Consider the following 19,062-nt stretch of genomic DNA (forward strand, 5'->3'; position numbering starts at 1 on the left):
TGGTCACCTCCCTGACTAAGGCCCTTGGTCACCTTCCTGACTACGGCCCTTGGTCACCTCCCTGACTACGGCCCTTGGTCACCTCCCTGACTAAGGCCCTTCTCCCCCGATTGCTCAGTTTGGCCAGGCGGCCAGATCTAGGAAGAGTCTTGGTGGTTCCAAACGTCTTCCATTTAAGAATGATTGAGGCCACTGTGTTCTTGGTAACATTTTTTGGTACCCTTCCCCAGATCTGTGCCTCGACACAGTCCTGTCTCGGAGCTCTACGGACAATTTCTTCGACCTCATGGTTTGGTTTTTGCTCTGACATGCACTGTCAACTAACTGTAGTACCTTATCAGTGGTGTAAAGTACTTAAGTAAAAATACTTTAAAGTACTACTTAAGTAGTTTTTTGGGGGGTATCTGTATTTTATTTTACTATTTATATTTCTGACAACTTTCACTTTTACTCCACTACATTACTAAAGAAAATAATGTACTTTTTACTCCATACATTTTCCCTAACACCCAAAAGTACACGTTACATTTTGAATGCTTAGGTGGACAGGAAAATGGTCTAATTCAGACACTTAAAGAGAACATCCCTGGTCAACCCTACAGCCTCTGATCTAGCAGACACACTAAACACAAATGCTTTGTTTGTAAATCATGTCTGAGTGTTGGTGTGCCCCTGATTATCTGTAAATGAAAAAAACAAGAAAAACGTGCCGTCTGGTTTGCTTAATATAAGTAATTTGAAATGATTTTGATACTTAAGTATATTTTAGCAATTACATTTACTTTTGATACTTAAGCATATTTAAAAAAATACTTAACTTTTACTCAAGTAGGATTTTACTGGGTGACTTTCACTTTTACTTGAGTCATTTTCTATTAAGGTATCTTTACTTTTACTCAAGTATGACAATTGGGTTGTTTTTCCACCACTGGACCTTATATTAGACAGGTGTGTGCCTTTCCAAATCATGTCCAATCAATTGAAAATACCACAGGTTGACACCAGTCAATGATGATCAATGGAAACAGGATGCACCTGAGCTTAATTTCGAGTCTCATAGCAAAGGGTCTGAATACTTATGTAAAGGTATTTCTTTTTTTATACATTTTCAAAAAAATATAAAAACCTGTTTTCGCTTCGTCATTATGGGGTATTGTAGACTGCTGAAAAAAAGATGTAATTCATTTAAGAATAAGGCTGTAACAAAATATGGCAAAAATCAAGCTGTTTGAATAATTTCCGAAGGCACTGTATTTCCATTCAACTGGTACCAGGGGACTTTAAGACAAGTCTTGTGAGGCCTGTGGGTGTCTTAGAGCAAAACAACCGACACGTTTGTGAGAGTCTCACCTTTGCTCATATTACAATACAGACAGAAGTTAGCAAATCGGCTGTACCGACTTCAGACGAGTAGCTTGAAGGCGAACACCGTCGTGTTCGTGAGAGTCCCATCGTTCAAGAGAGCGGTCACGATACAGATTTTGTGAGAAGACCGATTTTTGGGATGACTCATGGTCTGACAAACACCCTCTTTCTCTGTCCCCTTTCACCGCAGATGTGGAAGTGTGACATAGGCGGATGCGGTTGATTGAGACGCATGCAATGCAGATAACTATCTTAAACTGACAGATTTTTATGGGGATGTTTTTATTATGCTAATTAGATTTCAGCGGGGGCGAGGACATCGACCTTACAGCACGGTGAAGTTATTCATTTCACTTTGGATGATGTATAAATACACCCAGTCACTACAAAGACAAAAGGTGTCCTTCCTAATTCAGTTGCTGAAGAGGCAGGAAATTGCTTAGGGATTTCACCATGGGAGTTAGAGAGTTTAATGGCTGTGATAGGAGAAAATTGAGGATGGATTAACAACATTGTAGTGACTTAACTGACAGAGTGAAAAGGAAGCCTGTCCAGGTTAAAAAATATTCCAAAACATGCATCCCGTTTGCAACAAGGCATTAAAGTAATAGTGCAAAAAATGTGGCAAAGCAATTAACTTTCTGTCCTGAAAGCAAAGTGTTATGTTTAGGGTAAATCCAATACAACACATTACTGAGTACCACTCTCCATATTTTCAAGCATAGTGGTGGCTGCATCATGTGATGGGTATGCTTGTAATCGTTAAGGACTGGGGTGTTTTTCAGGATTAAAAAAACAAACCATGGAGCTAAACGCTGGAAAAATCCTAGAGGAAAATCTGGTTCCGTCTGCTTTCCAGTAGACACTGGGAGAAGAATTCAGCTTTCAGCAGGACAATAACCTAAAACCCAAGCCCAAATCTACACTGGAGTTGATAACCAAGAAGACAGTGAACGTTCGACTTAGTTTTGGTCGAGTTACAGTTTTGACTTAAATCTGCTTGAAAATCTATGGCAAGACCTGAAAATAGTTGTCTAGCAATGAACAACAACCAATTTGACAGAGCTTGAAGAATTTTGAAAAGAATAATGGGCAAATTTTGCACAATCCCGGTGTGGAAAAACTTACCCAGAAAGTCTCACAGCTGTAATTGTTGCCAAAGGTGATTCTAACATGTATTGAGTCAGGGTGTTGAATACTTATCTAATCAACATATATTCTTATTATTTTTCATGACAAGAGTATTTTGTGTAGATTGTTGACCAAAAAATGACAATTCAATCCATAGATAATCCCACTTTGTAATAACAACAAAATGGGGAAAAAGTCAAGCGGTGTGAATACTTTCTGAAGGCACCGTAACAATGGTTTTACTTGTTTGGCTTTGCTTGTTTGAAAGACAAAAGTGTTCAATCAAGAACTGGGTCAAGTGGGCGGGGAAAGAGCAGGTGGAAAGAGCACATTTATAACAAGATTGTTCAGCAGTTGATCTTACCCAGATATTTCTGCCAGTCTTTGCCATGTATTTCTTCCATCAGGTTCCTAATCCTGATAACAGTGGGCTCTGCACTTCCCCCCATGTTAGTCTTGCCTGCAGGAATGGCGAGAATTAAATACATTAAATCTACCTTGAATTGTATTACACAGTGGGGAGAACAAGGTTTTTGCAGGTTTTCCTACTTACAAAGCATGTAGAGGTCTGTAATTTTTATCATAGGTACACTTCAACTGTGAGAGACGGAATCTAAAACAAAAATCCAGAAAATCACATTGTATGATTTTTAAGTAATTAATTTGCATTTTATTGCATGACATAATTATTTGATCACCTACCAACCAGTAAGAATTCCGGCTCTCACAGACCTGTTAGTTTTTCTTTAAGAAGCCCTCCTGTTCTCCACTCATTACCTGTATTAACTGCACCTGTTTGAACTCGTTACCTGTATAAAAGACACCTGTCCACACACTCAATCAAACAAACAGACTCCAACCTCTCCACAATGGCCAAGACCAGAGAGCTGTGTAAGGACATCAGGGATATAATTGTAGACCTGCACAAGGCTGGGATGGCCTAAAGGACAATAGGCAAGGAGCTTGGTGAGAAGGCAACAACTGTTGACGCAATTATTAGAAAATGGAAGAAGTTCAAGATGACGGTCAATCACCCTCGGTCTGGGGCTCCATGCAAGATCTCACCTCGTGGGGCATCAATGATCATGAGGAAGGTGAGGGATCAGCCCAGAACTACACGGCAGGACCTGGTCAATGACCTGAAGAGAGCTGGGACCACAGTCTCAAAGAAAACCATTAGTAACACACTACGCCGTCATGGATTAAAATCCTGCAGCGCACGCAAGGTCCCCCTGCTCAAGCCAGCGCATGTCCAGGCCCATCTGAAGTTTGCCAATGACCATCTGGATGATCCAGAGGAGGAATGGGAGAAGGTCATGTGGTCTGATGAAGCAAAAATAGAGCTTTTTGGTCTAAACTCCACTCGCCGTGTTTGGAGGAAGAAGAAGGATGAGTACAACCCCAAGAACACCATCCCAACCATGAAGCATGGAGGTGGAAACATCCTTCTTTGGGGATGCTTTTCTGCAAAGGGGACAGGACGACTGCACCGTATTGAGGGGAGGATGGATGGGGCCATGTATCGCGAGACCTTGGCCAGCAACCTCCTTCCCTCAGTAAGAGCATTGAAGATGGGTCGTGGCTGGGTCTTCCAGCATGACAACGACCCGAAACACACAGCCAGGGCAACTAAGGAGTTGCTCCGTAAGAAGCATCTCAAGGTCCTGGAGTGGCCTAGCCAGTCTCCAGACCTGAACCCAATAGAAAATCTTTGGAGGGAGCTGAAAGTCCGTATTGCCCAGCGACAGCCCCGAAACCTGAAGGATCTGGAGAAGGTCTGTATGGAGGAGTGGGCCAAAATCCCTGCTGCAGTGTGTGCAAACCTGGTCAAGAACTACAGGAAATGTATGATCTCTGAAATTGCAAACAAAGGTTTCTGTACCAAATATTAAGTTCTGCTTTTCTGATGTATCAAAAACTTATGTCATGCAATAAAATGCTAATTAATTACTTAAAAATCATACAATGGGATTTTCTGGATTTTTGTTTTAGATTCCGTCTCTCACAGTTGAAGTGTACCTTTGATAAAAAAATTACAGACCTCTACATGCTTTGTAAGTAGGAAAACCTGCAAAATCGGCAGTGTATCAAATACACATGTTCTCCCCACTGTACATTCACACATGCAGTACCAGTCCAAAATTTGGACACACCTACTCATTCAAGGGTTTTTCTTTATTTTTTCTATTTTCTACATTGTAAAATAAGTGAAGACAAAAAAACTATGAAACACATATGGAATTATGTAGTAATCATAGTGTTAAATAAAAATATATTTGAGATTCTTCAAAGCAGCCCCCATTTGCCTTGATGGCAGCTTTGCACACTCTTGGCATTCTCTCAACCAGCTTCACCTGGAATGCTTTTCCAGGAATGAGTTCCCACATATGCTGAGCACTTGTTGGTTGCTTTTCCTTCACTCTGCGGTCCAACTCATCCCAAACCATCTCAATTGGGTTGAGGTCGTGTGATTGGAGGCCAAGTCATCTGATATAGCACTCCATCACTCTCCTTCTTGGTCAAATAGCCCTTACAGCAATTACACCTGTAGGTGTGTTGGGTCATTGTTGAAAAAACAAATGATAAGTCTCTTCTTAATGGTGTCCTTTAGTAGTGGTTTCTTTGCAGCAATTCGAGCATGAAGGCCTGATTCACACAGTGTCCTCTGAACAGTTGATGTTGAGATGTGTCTGTTACTTGAACTCTGTGAAGCATTTATTTGGGCTGCAATTTCTGAGGCTGGAAACCCTAATGAACTTATCCTCCGCAGCAGAGGTAACTCTGGGTCTTCCTTTCCTATGGCGGTCCTCATGAGAGCCAGTTTCATCATAGCGTTTTTGCGACTGCACTTGAAGAAACTTTCAAAGTCCTTGAAATGTTCCGTATTTCCGAGACTCTTGTTTCTCTTGCTTATTTGAGCTGTTCTTGCCATAATATGGACTTGGTATTTTACCAAATAGGGCTATCTTCTGTATACCACCCTTACCTTGTCACAACACAACTGATTGGCTCAAACACATTAAGAAGGAAATAATTTCCACAAATTAACTTTTAACAAGGCACACCTGTTAATAGAAATGCATTCCAGGTGACTACATCATGAAGCTGGTTGAAAGAATGCCAAGAGTGTGCAAAGCTGTCATCAAGGCAAAGGGTGGCTACTTTGAAAAATCTCAAATATAAAATATATTTTGATTTGTTTAACACTTGATTGGTTACTACATGATTCCATATGTGTTATTTCATAGTTTTGATGTCTTCACTATTATTCTATGATGTAGAAAAAGAAAACAAAGCCTTGAATGAGTAGGTGTGTCCAAACTTTGACTGGTGCACGCACACGCACACTTGTTTTACTTTCCTTGTGGGGACCAAACAATTGATTCCCATTCAAAATCCTATTTTCCTTAACCCTAAACCTAACCCCAAACACCTAACACCTAACCCTAATTGTAACCCTAAACCTAACACCTAAACCTAAAATATCCTTTTCCCTTGTGGGGACCGGGAAATGTCCACACTAACTGTGAGGACTTATGTTCCCCACAAGGATAGTAAAACCAAATACACACACACAACAACATTACCATCTGTAAACATAATAATGGCCTGCTGTGTGTCTTCAAGCTCATTTCGTTCCTTAAAGACAGCCATCTTTTCATGGATTTTTTTAAATACCTTTGAGAGGTTACTTCCAGTACCATTTAATTTACCTGTTGAAGGAGGAAATCTTACTCTGAGAACTATGCATTGCCACCAACATGTTTGCCAGTCAGACATAAAAGGGAAAAAAACTAACAATAATACATCATTTATTTACATACTGTAGATTGTGATGGTCAAATAACAAAAAACGTGTCCTTACCATAGGTGACATTATTTAAGTTCTGTAAAACCATGTCTGAGTGTGAGGAAGGAGAGAAGATATCAACAATCTCATTGACCTCAGAAGCAAAGCTCAGAATTCCGTACCTCGGGATGACTTCAAAAAAAGATATCTGCCCAGTCAAAAATGGAGAGGAGGAAGTGTGAGAGAAAAGAAACACAACCAAAGCATAACAAAACAAAAGTTTCTTGATATCAAAACAAATAACTGATCATTTGTACTGCAATTGTGTTACTTGAAAGTAAAGTATTGCACGCATGACTAAGTCGCTTTGGATAAAAGCGTCTGCTAAATGGCATATATTATTATACACTGCTCAAAAAAATAAAGGGAACACTAAAATAACACATCCTAGATCTGAATGAATGAACTATTCTTATTAAATACTTTTTTCTTTACATAGTTGAATGTGCTGACAACAAAATCACACAAAAATTATCAATGGAAATCAAATGTATCAACCCATGGAGGTCTGGATTTGGAGTCACACTCAAAATTAAAGTGGAAAACCACACTACAGGCTGATCCAACTTTGATGTAATGTCCTTAAAACAAGTCAAAATGAGGCTCAGTAGTGTGTGTGGCCTCCACGTGCCTGTATGACCTCCCTACAACGCCTGGGCATGCTCCTGATGAGGTGGCGGATGGTCTCCTGAGGGATCTCCTCCCAGACCTGGACTAAAGCATCCGCCAACTCCTGGACAGTCTGTGGTGCAACGTGGCGTTGGTGGATGGAGCGAGACATGATGTGCTCAATTGGATTCAGGTCTGGGGAACGGGCGGGCCAGTCCATAGCATCAATGCCTTCCTCTTGCAGGAACTTCTGACACACTCCAGCCACATGAGGTCTAGCATTGTCTTGCATTAGGAGGAACCCAGGGCCAACCGCACCAGCATATGGTCTCACAAGGGGTCTGAGGATCTCATCTCGGTACCTAATGGCAGTCAGGCTACCTCTGGCGAAATGCCACCCCACACCATGACTGACCCACCGCCAAACCGGTCATGCTGGAGGATGTTGCAGGCAGCAGAACGTTCTCCACGGCGTCTCCAGACTGTCACGTCTGTCACATGTGCTCAGTGTGAACCTGCTTTCATCTGTGAAGAGCACAGGGCACCAGTGGCGAATGTGCCAATCTTGGTGTTCTCTGGCAAATGCCAAACGTCCTGCACGGTGTTGGGCTGTAAGCACAACCCCCACCTGTGGACGTCGGGCCCTCATACCACCCTCATGGAGTCTATTTCTGACCGTTTGAGCAGACACATGCACATTTGTGGCCTGCTGGAGGTCATTTTGCAGGGCTCTGGCAGTGCTCCTCCTGCTCCTCCTTGCACAAAGGCGGAGGTAGCGGTCCTGCTGCTGGGTTGTTGCCCTCCTACGGCCTCCTCCACGTCTCCTGATGTACTGGCCTGTCTCCTGGTAGCGCCTCCATGCTCTGGACACTACGCTGACACACACAGCAAACCTTCTTGCCACAGCTCGCATTGATGTGCCATCCTGGATGAGCTGCACTATCTGAGCCACTTGTGTGGGTTGTAGACTCCGTCTCATGCTACCACTAGAGTGAAAGCACCGCCAGCATTCAAAAGTGACCAAAACATCAGCCAGGAAGCATAGGAACTGAGAAGTGGTCTGTGGTCACCACCTGCAGAACCACTCCTTTATTGGGGGTGTCTTGCTAATTGCCTATAATTTCCACCTGTTGTCTATTCCATTTGCACAACAGCATGTGAAATTTATTGTCAATCAGTGTTGCTTCCTAAGTGGACAGTTTGATTTCACAGAAGTGTGATTGATTTGGAGTTACATTGTGTTGTTTAAGTGTTCCCTTTATTTTTTTGAGCAGTGTATATTACTAAGGGCCTTAATCAGACTTGAGATAAGTAGACTTAACATGGACATGAGTCAATAAAACATGGACTCAAGTCAACATCGTATTACTTAAATCCATGTTAAGTAAACTTTCCTCAAGTCTGAATAGGGCCCTAAATGTATTGTAAAGATTGTACAACAGATCTGAGCTGTCCGTTTGTCTTAATACTAGTAATACTGTACCTGGTTGATGAGGGCTGTAACGCAGTTTTTGGCCACAGTAAAATTATCTCTGCTTATGCTCCCTGAATTATCCAGAGCAATGTAGATGTGGAGCTTGCCTCCCTGCCTCATCTGGATGGACCTTTGTACTTGCTGCCCATCAGCTGAAAGACAATATTCAATTCGCATGGTTCAGATTTCAAAGCAAAAAAAATGTAGCACGGGGTGTATAAAACAAAACTAAAAGAGGAACAATGTCGTTCACTACATATGGGTCTTGGCAACTCACTATTGTCATCCAGGCCAGATATGGCCAGACGATTCTCGAGGGATGTAGAGAAGTACTTGGACACCTCCTCTGGGGTGTCATAGTAGTTTTTACCTGTAAAATGTAACTGTTCAAACTGTACGTATCTAGTTAAACTGCTTCTTACTGCATCTGTGTATTATGTGTTACATGGATTTATTGACAATGTGAGGGATGGGTTTATGGTTCCTCACTGTAACAGACAGGCTCAGTTCCTGACCAGTCTCCACCCTCCAGGCATATCCGCTCCTTCGATCCCAGCAGCATCAGTCCTAAAGAACATTCATAGGTCACCCGGTCACCTATATCAAGCATATTTCCATTGCGCTTGGCCCCCGGGGGAACGCCAGGGTCACGGCAATGTCCAGCTAGGGTGTGGGATAAGGTGGAGTAAGATAAGGAAACAATGGACCGGAGGAATTACCTTTACATACAAAAACCTTACCTTTAGAAAACACGTTATTCCAATAGACTAATGCTCTGTGCCATTTTGAACACAGTCAGCTCTACATCTGAGATGCAGACGTCCCCTATGTCTTACAGTCCTCATGACCTAATCAACCCTTAAAGGCCCGATGCAGCCATTTTTATCTCATTACAAGTCATTTCTCTGTAACAATTAAGTACCTTACTGTGATTGTTTTCAATTGAAATGGTCAAAAAGAAACAAAAATAGCTTCTTAGCAAAGACCAATTTTTCAAGCAAGAATTTTGCTAGGACTGTCTGGGAGTGGCCTGAGTGGGAAGGGGAAAACAAAAAATGTGTTGTTATTGGCAGAGAGGTTTGGTACTCTCTTTCTTATTGGTATATTAAGTAATTTACCACATGGTGATGTCACCATGGAAGGCCAAAACTCCATCCCACCAAAACAGGCAGAAATATCAGGTGGTTTTGTCAATCAACAATTACACTAAAAGGGCATCATCATCATTTTCACAATTTCACAGTGTTATTCCAACATAATAGTGTGGAAATATACATAAAAGACAGGAAAATGTTTTTGACTGCACAGGGCCTTTCAGGATCTCTGGGGGTTGGTAAAGGGATTTGTAAGAGTTTGGACTAAAGAGATCTTTTCACTTACAGCCATGATCACAGATAGGCGTGTCACCACTCCACTTCCCATTACTCTGGCAGACTCTGGAGGCGGAGCCGGCAAAAGCGTAACCGTCATGGCATTCATAAGTGGTCTGGTCCCCAACAACATACCGCAATAGACCAGGAGACACCTCACCATTTCTCAGCTCACTGGGATCAGGGCATGTCATGACTGTTGGGAGCGAGATAGAGGGAGAATATTAGTGAATATTCTTTTTTATTTTATTTATTTAACTAGGCAAGTCAGTTAAGAACAAATTCTGATTTACAATGATGGCCTACCAAAAGGCCCCCTGCGGGGACGGGGGCTGGGATTAAAAATAAAATAAATAAAAATATAGGACAAAACACACATCACGACAACACTACATAAAGAGAGACCTAAGACAACAATGGCAGCAACACATGACAACACAGTATGGTAGCAACACAACATGGCAGCAACACAAAACAGGGTACAAACATTATTGGGCACAGACAACAGCACAAAGGGCAAGAAGGTAGAGACAACAATATATCACGCAAGGCAGCCACAACTGTCAGTAAGTGTCCATGATTGAGTCTTTGAATTAAGAGATTGAGATAAAACTGTCCAGTTTGAGTGTTTGTTGCAGCTCGTTCCAGTCGCTAGCAGCAGCGAACTGAAAAGAGGAGCAACCCAGGGATGTGTGCGCTTTGGGGACCTTTACTGGCAGAGCGGGTGTTGTTTGTGGAGGATGAGGGCTGCAGTAGATATCTCAGATAGGGGGGAGTGAGGCCTAAGAGGGTTTTATAAATAGGCATCAAACAGTGGGCCTTGCGACGGGTATACAGAGATGACCAGTTTACAGAAGAGTATAGAGTGCAGTGATGTATCCTATAAGGAGCATTGGTGGCAAATCTGATGGCCGAATGGTAAAGAACATCTAGCCGCTCGGGAGCACCCTTACCTGCCAATCTATAAATTACGTCTCCGTAATCTAGCATGGGTAGGATGATCATTTGAATCAGGGTTAGTTTGGTAGCTGGGGTGAAAGAGGAGTGATTACGATAGAGGAAACCAAGTCTAGATTTAACATTAGCCTGCAGCTTTGATATGTGCTGAGAGAAGGACCGTGTACCGTCTAGCCATACACCCAAGTACTTGTATGAGGTGACTACCTCAAGCTCTAAACCCTCAGGAGGTAGTAATCACACCTGTGGGGAGAGAGGCAGTCCTCTTACCAAACCACATGACCTTTGTTTTGGAGGTGTTCAGAACAAGGTTAAGGGCAGAGAAAGCTTGTTGGACACTAAGAAAGCTTTGTTGTAAAGCATTTAACACAAAATCTGGGGATGGGCCAGCTGAGTATAAGACTATCATCTGCATATAAATGGATGAGAGATCTTCCTACTGCCTGAGCTATGTTGTTGATGTGAGATAGCAGATGTTGACTTTATACACTGCACTCTTTGAGAGAGGTAGTTAACAAACCAGGCCAAAGACCCCTCAGAGACACCAATACTACTTAGCCGGCCCACAAGAATGGAATGGTCTACCGTATCAAAAGCTTTGGCCAAGTCAATAAAAATAGCAGCAGAACATTGCTTAGAATCAAGGGCAATGGTGACATCATTGAGGACCTTTAAGGTTGCAGTGACACATCCATAACCTGAAGGGAAACCAGATTGCATACCAAAGAGAATACTATAGACATCAAGAAATTCAGTCAGTTGATTATTGAGAAGTTTTTGAAACACTTTTGATAAACAGGGCAAAATAGAAATAGGCCTATAACAGTTAGGATCAGCTTTATCTATCCCTTTAAATAAAGGACGAACCGTGGCTGCCTTCCAAGCAATGGAAACCTCCTTAGAGAGGAGAGGCAGGTAAAAAAAAAGGTCAGAGATAGGCTTGGCGATTATATGGGTAGCAACTGTAAAGAAGGAAGGGTTTAAACCATCTAGCCAAGATGTTTTTTGGGGGTCAAGTTTAAGGAGCTCCTTTAGCACCTTGGACTCAGTGATCGCCTGCAGGGAGAAACTTTGTAGCGGGGCAGGGGAAAAAGAGGGAGGAGCATCGGGGCTAGTCACATTAGAAGGGGTGGGAGATGAGGAAATGTTGGACGGGCAAGGAGGCATGGAGTCCAATAGAAATCCTGACTAAATAAAGTGGTGATTAAAAAGCTCAGCCATGTGCTTCTTGTCAGTAACAACCACATCATCAACTTTAAGGGAAACGGGCAGCTGTGATATATTTTTGTATTATTTATTTGTTTATTTGGACAGGGACAATGTACAACAACAAAAATAAGTACAAAAAAAAGGCAGATAAATGATGCTTTGCACCAGATTTAGCTAACAGCTCATTTCCATCATTCTCTGGGCAGGTGAACATATAAACATGAAAACATTATATACAAACAGACAAAATACAGTGCTTTCGGGAAGTATTCAGACCCCTTCCCTTTTACCAAATTTTGTTACGTTACAGCCTTATTCTCAAATGGATTAAATAAAACAAATCCTCAATACCCCATAATGACAAAGCGAAAACAGGTTTTCAGCATTTTCTCATTGACATAAGTATTCAGACCCTTTGCTATGAGACTCGAAATTGAGCTCAGGTGCATCCGGTTTCCATTCGTCATCCTTGAGATTCTTCCACAACTTGATTGGAGTCCAACTGTGGTAAATTCAATTGATTGGACATGATTTCGAAAAGCACACACCTGTCTATATAAAGGTCCCACATTTGACAGTGCATGTCAGAGCAAAAACCAAGCAATGAGATTGTCAGTGCTCAGAGCAGTGCTCAGAGACAGGATTGTGTCGAGGCACAGATCTGGGAAAGGATACCAAAAAATATCTAGAGCATTGAAGGTCCCCAAGAACACAGCGGCCTCCATCATTCTTAAATGGAAGAAGTTTGGAACCACCAAGACTCTAGCCGCCCAGCCAAACTGAGCAAGAAGGGCCTTGGTCAGGGAGGTGACCAAGAACCTGATTGTCACTCTGACAGCGCTCCAGAGTTCCTCCGTGGAGATGGGAGAACCTTACAGAAGGACAACCATCTCTGCAGCACTCCAGATGGAAGCCACTCCTCAGTAAAAGGCCCATGACAGCCCGCTTGGAGTTTGCCAAAATGCACCAAAAGGACTCTCGGACCATGAGAAACAATATTATCTGGTCTGATGAAGCCAAGATTGAACTATTTGGCCTGAATACCAAGCATCACTTCTGGAGGAAACATGGCACCATACCTACGGTGAAGCAGGGTGGTGGCAGCATCATGCTGTGGGGATGTTTTTCAGCGGCAGTGACTGGGAGACTAGTCAAGTCTAGCAAAGTACAGAGAGATCCTTGATGAAAATCTGCTCCAGAGCGCTCAGGATCTCAGACTGGGGTGAAGGTTCTCCTTCCAACAGGACAACAACCTAAGCACACAGCCAACCTGTTTTTGCTTTGTCATTACGGGGTATTGTGTGTAGATTTATGAGGGGGGGAAAACAATGTAATCAATTTAGGAATAAGGCTGTAACCTAACACAACGTGGATAAAGTCAAGGGGTCTGAATATTTCCCGAATACACCAGACATAAAGAAAAACAGAGTTCTGGACATAGAGACAAGTTTCAATACAGAAGTCAAGACATTGCAAATAAAAGTCATTGCAATCATTGCTATTGGACCTGATAATATGAGTGGTATAACACAAAGTAAAATCTAAATATTGCACATGAAGTAGGTTAAACCAATGCCTTATACATTTTAAAGGGTTAATAAATGATGTTATGATAAACTGTAAGGTCTCCTCTTCAGGAGACCTCTGTGTGTGTTAAAACCTGTTTTGAGGGTTGTGACCTTCAGACACTATCAGAAGGCGTCTACATTCAGACTCCTCCTGTCTGGATCCTACCGTGGCTAGCTGGTTTTCTGAGAACACAAGGCTGCCACAGACCTGATGAAACCAGCCACCTGTCAGAAGATGCTTACACTCGTTCACATTGTTATGACTCTATACTTGTGATGAAAGGTCAAGTTTCGGTCAAACCCATTTTCTGAGTTTTTACTTGCTGATAAGATGGTTCCTGCTGTCAGGGGGAGGTTAGATTTATTAAAATGTTGTTGCTAGGGAAAGTTACGTAAGGGGATTGGGGAGGCAATATGAGTTACAGGATGTCTTAGACATTTTGCAGAACTTGGGGGAGAAACTATCATATACAGTGAGTTTGAGTCCCTGGCGGCGTAGTGTGTTACTGATGATAGGCTTTGTTACTTTGGTCCCAGCTCTCTGCAGGTCATTCACTAGGTCCCCCCGTGTGGTTCTGGGATTTTTGCTCACCGTTCTTGTGATCATTTTTACCCCACGGGGTGAGATCTTGCGTGGAGCCCCAGATCGAGGGAGATTATCAGTGGTCTTGTATGTCTTCCACTTCCTAATAATTGCTCCCACAGTTGATTTCTTCAAACCAAGCTGCTTACGTATTGCAGATTCAGTCTTCCCAGCCTGGTGCAGGTCTACAATTTTGTTTCTGGTGTCCTTTGACAGCTCTTTGGTCTTGGCCATAGTGGAGTTTGGAGTGTGACTGTTTGAGGTTGTGGACGGGTGTCTTTTATACTGATAACAAGTTCAAACAGGTGCCATTAATACAGGTAACGAGTGGAGGACAGAGGAGCCTCTTAAAGAAGAAGTTACAGGTCTGTGAGAGACAGAAATCTTGCTTGTTTGTAGGTGACCAAATACTTATTTTCCACCATAATTTGCAAATAAATTCATTAAAAATCCTACAATGTGATTTTCTGGATTTTTTTTTCTCATTTTGTCTGTCATAGTTGAAGTGTACCTATGATGAAAATTACAGGCCTCTCTCATCTTTTTAAGTGGGAGAACTTGCACAATTGGTGGCTGACTAAATACTTTTTTGCCCCACTGTATATGCTGACCATCATTACACTTGCTGCTGCCTATAATTTTCTTTCGATCTGATTAAAGAGATGAAGTCTAGACAAGCTAGGCCTATTTTAGGAAACTTTCTGAATGGACATAGAAAACTTGCGAAATCGTACACAAACCCACCCACCTAAAAGGATCCATCAAAGCCGTGATATAGGCTATATGAAGATGAATTGACAACCATTTAAAAAACTGAAATACAGGCATGCAACTTGTCCATAGGCTAATGATCAGCCGTTATTACATTTTAGTGAAGAAATGGGTGGTTATTTTGACGAAACATTTAAATTTGGTTGGGTGCTTTATCTAAATCAGTGCAACCACTTATTGATAAGGGTAAACTCCAGCGAATACTTTTTTGTCTGTCTTTTAGGGTTGCCACAGGTGGTCGCCAAAGATTCACTTTAGCAGGCCTATAGGCTAATATACACATACACAAAACATTAGGAACACCTTCCTAATATTGAGTTGACGAAAATAATGGACTTGGTGAGAAAGGGCCTTTACTTGGATGACCTCACCTATCATACATCTTGGAGGAGTCTTGGAAGGCGTATAATATTTTACGTCTTTCTCTGAGACCAGGCTGCTTGTGGAGCCATAAATGAGAATTACAAGGAGAATTTAAGGTTAAGGAGAACTAACAACAAAGGTAAGGAGGTTTTACATAGCAGGTTATGTGAATTGGGTTAAGGTTAAGGGTTAGGGCAGCGTTCCCCAAACTTGGTCCTGGGGACCCCAAGGGGTGCACATTTTGGTTTTTGCCCTAGCACTACACAGCTGATTAAAACAATGAAAACTTGATCATAAAATGTGCACCCATTGAGGTCCTCAGGACCGAGTTTGGAAAACCTGGGTTAGGAGAAGGGTTAGCTAAATTGTTAGTTGTCCCCAACGAGACTCGAACATGCAACCTTTGGATTGCTAGACAGTCGCAGTACACGCCCAACCATCCTCCATGACCAACCTCCCTACTTTTATTTCTGTCTTAATTAACCATACCATTGTTGCATTTGTAAACCGAGCATAACATACTTATTGGAGGTACAAACATTTGATTTGAAAATGTAAAACGTCTGTCCAGTGAGTCGTCTGGTTTTAATGTGTCTTCTGTTGCATAAAAACAAGTCAGTGACCTTTTAGGTTTAAATCAATGTGAGCATGTCTGATTGGACTTGATAATTTTTTGCCTCAGACAAGAAAGGCTTGGAAACTACTACACGCTTTCAGAGAGGAGGGAAGGCCATTCCATTTTTTTGTTGCTTTGAATGAGAAGGCAGATTGGGCAAGGGTGGTGGACCTTTTGGGGATGGTTGTCAAAGACCCTCAGGGGTGGAGGTGCTACGTTGTGTGTTATCTTGAACAGCAGAAAGATCTGAGTACAGAATGAAGTTATCCAAATTGAACATCAATTCACCATACTCACCCCTGCACTCACTGCCTCGTCGACTGGGGCTTGGGGACCAGCGATTATGGCCCAGACATCTGTGCATACGTTTGGGGTAAGGGTAATAACCATCAGGACAGTGGTACAACAGCTCACTGCCCACATTTGATCCATTTGAGAGACTGTACTCCCCTCCTCGAATGGACATGCCATCAGTACTGCAGACAGAAACTCCAGACGAGACTACTGAGAGAGATGGAGAGAGAGAGAGACATGAGGGTGTGTGCTTGTGTAATATACACTGCTCAAAAAAATAAAGGGAACACTTAAACAACACAATGTAACTCCAAGTCAATCACACTTCTGTGAAATCAAACTGTCCACTTAGGAAGCAACACTGATTGACAATACATTTCACATGCTGTTGTGCAAATGGAATAGACAAAAGGTGGAAATTATAGGCAATTAGCAAGACCCCCCCAATAAAGGAGTGGTTCTGCAGGTGGTGACCACAGACCACTTCTCAGTTCCTATGCTTCCTGGCTGATGTTTTGGTCACTTTTGAACGCTGGCGGTGCTTTCACTCTAGTGGTAGCATGAGACGGAGTCTACAACCCACACAAGTGGCTCAGGTAGTGCAGCTCATCCAGGATGGCACATCAATGCGAGCTGTGGCAAGAAGGTTTGCTGTGTGTGTCAGCGTAGTGTCCAGAGCATGGAGGCGCTACAAGGAGACAGGCCAGTACATCAGGAGACGTGGAGGAGGCCGTAGGAGGGCAACAACCCAGCAGCAGGACCGCTACCTCCGCCTTTGTGCAAGGAGGAGCACTGCCAGAGCCTTGCAAAATTACCTCCAGCAGGCCACAAATGTGCATGTGTCAGCATATGGTCTCACAAGGGGTCTGAGGATCTCATCTCGGTACCTAATGGCAGTCAGGCTACCTCTGGCGAGCACATGGAGGGCAGTGCGGCTCCACAAAGAAATGCCACCCCACACCATGACTGACCCACCGCCAAACCGGTCATGCTGGAGGATGTTGCAGGCAGCAGAACGTTCGCCACGGCGTCTCCAGACTCTGTCACGTCTGTCACATGTGCTCATGTGCTCAGTGTGAACCTGCTTTCATCTGTGAAGAGCACAGGGCGCCAGTGGCGAATTTGCCAATCTTGGTGTTCTCTGGCAAATGCCAAATGTCCTGCACGGTGTTGGGCTGTAAGCACAACCCCCACCTGTGGATGTCGGGCCCTCATACCACCCTCATGGAGTCTGTTTCTGACCGTTTGAGCAGACACATGCACATTTGTGGCCTGCTGGAGGTAATTTTGCAGGGCTCTGGCAGTGCTCCTCCTTGCACAAAGGCGGAGGTAGCGGTCCTGCTGCTGGGTTGTTGCCCTCCTACGGCCTCCTCCACGTCTCCTGATGTACTGGCCTGTCTCCTGGTAGCGCCTCCATGCTCTGGACACTACGCTGACAGACACAGCAAACCTTCTTGCCACAGCTCGCATTGATGTGCCATCCTGGATGAGCTGCACTACCTGAGCCACTTGTGTGGGTTGTAGACTCCGTCTCATGCTACCACTAGAGTGAAAGCACCGCCAGCATTCAAAAGTGACCAAAACATCAGCCAGGAAGCATAGGAACTGAGAAGTGGTCTGTGGTCACCACCTGCAGAACCACTCCTTTATTGGGGGGGTCTTGCTAATTGCCTATAATTTCCACCTTTTGTCTATTCCATTTGCACAACAGCATGTGAAATTTATTGTCAATCAGTGTTGCTTCCTAAGTGGACAGTTTGATTTCACAGAAGTGTGATTGACTTGGAGTTACATTGTGTTGTTTAAGTGTTCCCTTTATTTTTTTGAGCAGTGTAGTTAGTTTGAACATAACATTATAGGTACAGCATAAAGACAAATATCTATGGCTCTGTACAGGTCTGAGGCAAAGCTAGGGTTCAGGAAAAAACAATTGTAACTCTTGCCTTTACTAATAGTCATATACACACTATTGCAATACTTTTATTTTCTATCAAAGTATGATTATATTGCTCAACACCTTAAGAAGTAAGACAGCCTAACAGAAATACAAACATATACCAATGACTTACCAGTGCAGACAAGGCAGAGAATTAAGGAGTATATCAAAGTCAATATTTCAGGTCTCATCCCTGTGTCTTAAGAGTTGCAGTAGTTGAGACAAGGTTTAGAGTTGAGCATTTGGGAATGTGCGTTATTTGTGAGCATAAATATGGAGCCTGAGAATTTATGCTGAGAATCGAAAAGGTAGCAAACACTGTTATATCAATAATACGGTCACTGTTTAACTAGGCCACTGTTAAACATACACACACAGCAAAAAACTTGACTTTGGCTTGGACCCATCACTCATGGATTTGCTTTTACGGTAAAAGGAGAGCTCTGAGACAAGGTAATGACCCATAGTTATTTGCCAACAGTCTCCCAGGTATTCATCAGTGAAGAAGATATTGATTCAAATATTTTCTTCATTTGTGCCTTTATCTTGCTGACAAGAGCCAGTGATTTGCTGAAGGGTGTGTGGATTTCTGTTTGAGCAATTATGTGGGTAGTCTCTAGCCCACTAGTCAGATCAGTTTGTGCATTAGGCAACTCCTCCACTGTTCAACAAATAACAGAAGTTAGAAGAAATGGCTAAAGCACACAGACTAACTTTACTGGAAGCCAGGTGGTCTATCATATATCCATACTTGTTCGGTTCCCCATACCTCGGGCAAGCTTAGGTAAAAGCCACTATACAATCATGTGTAACGTAAGCATTTTTTTGGTGAAATTCTATACCGTTTCACTCTAAATAATTGAGTTCCTTCCTAGTTAACTTTATTTATATAGTGCTTTTCAAAAGAAGTAACAGTGCTTCACATAAAACAAAATAAGTAATAAACACAGACAGGAGAATGAAAAA

The 19,062-nt window shown here is 42.7% G+C and overlaps 1 protein-coding gene across 3 annotated transcripts in view; it reads right to left on the minus strand.

Moving 5' to 3' along the window:
• LOC120056081 (complement factor B-like) overlaps positions 1–18,417 on the minus strand; it is a 45,478-nt gene extending 27,061 nt beyond the window's left edge. Inside the window, exons 1-9 of one of the 3 annotated variants that reach the window (XM_039004237.1) lie at positions 18,230–18,417; positions 16,164–16,370; positions 9,810–9,995; positions 8,919–9,092; positions 8,707–8,775; positions 8,439–8,581; positions 6,362–6,494; positions 6,084–6,209; positions 2,861–2,956 (exon numbers count right to left, since the gene is read on the minus strand). In XM_039004237.1, coding sequence (XP_038860165.1) covers positions 2,861–2,956; positions 6,084–6,209; positions 6,362–6,494; positions 8,439–8,581; positions 8,707–8,775; positions 8,919–9,092; positions 9,810–9,995; positions 16,164–16,370; positions 18,230–18,287 — 1,192 coding nt within the window. In that variant the 5' untranslated portion in view covers positions 18,288–18,417. Of the gene's footprint in view, positions 1–2,860; positions 2,957–6,083; positions 6,210–6,361; positions 6,495–8,438; positions 8,582–8,706; positions 8,800–8,918; positions 9,093–9,809; positions 9,996–16,163; positions 16,371–18,229 lie in introns of all 3 variants that reach the window. The other 2 variants (XM_039004236.1, XM_039004235.1) reach the window with 2 other exon arrangements.
• Between the last annotated feature and the right edge of the window lie 645 nt (positions 18,418–19,062).

This window comes from Salvelinus namaycush, chromosome 11 (genome assembly GCF_016432855.1).
Source record: "Salvelinus namaycush isolate Seneca chromosome 11, SaNama_1.0, whole genome shotgun sequence".
Lineage (NCBI taxonomy): Eukaryota > Metazoa > Chordata > Actinopteri > Salmoniformes > Salmonidae > Salvelinus > Salvelinus namaycush.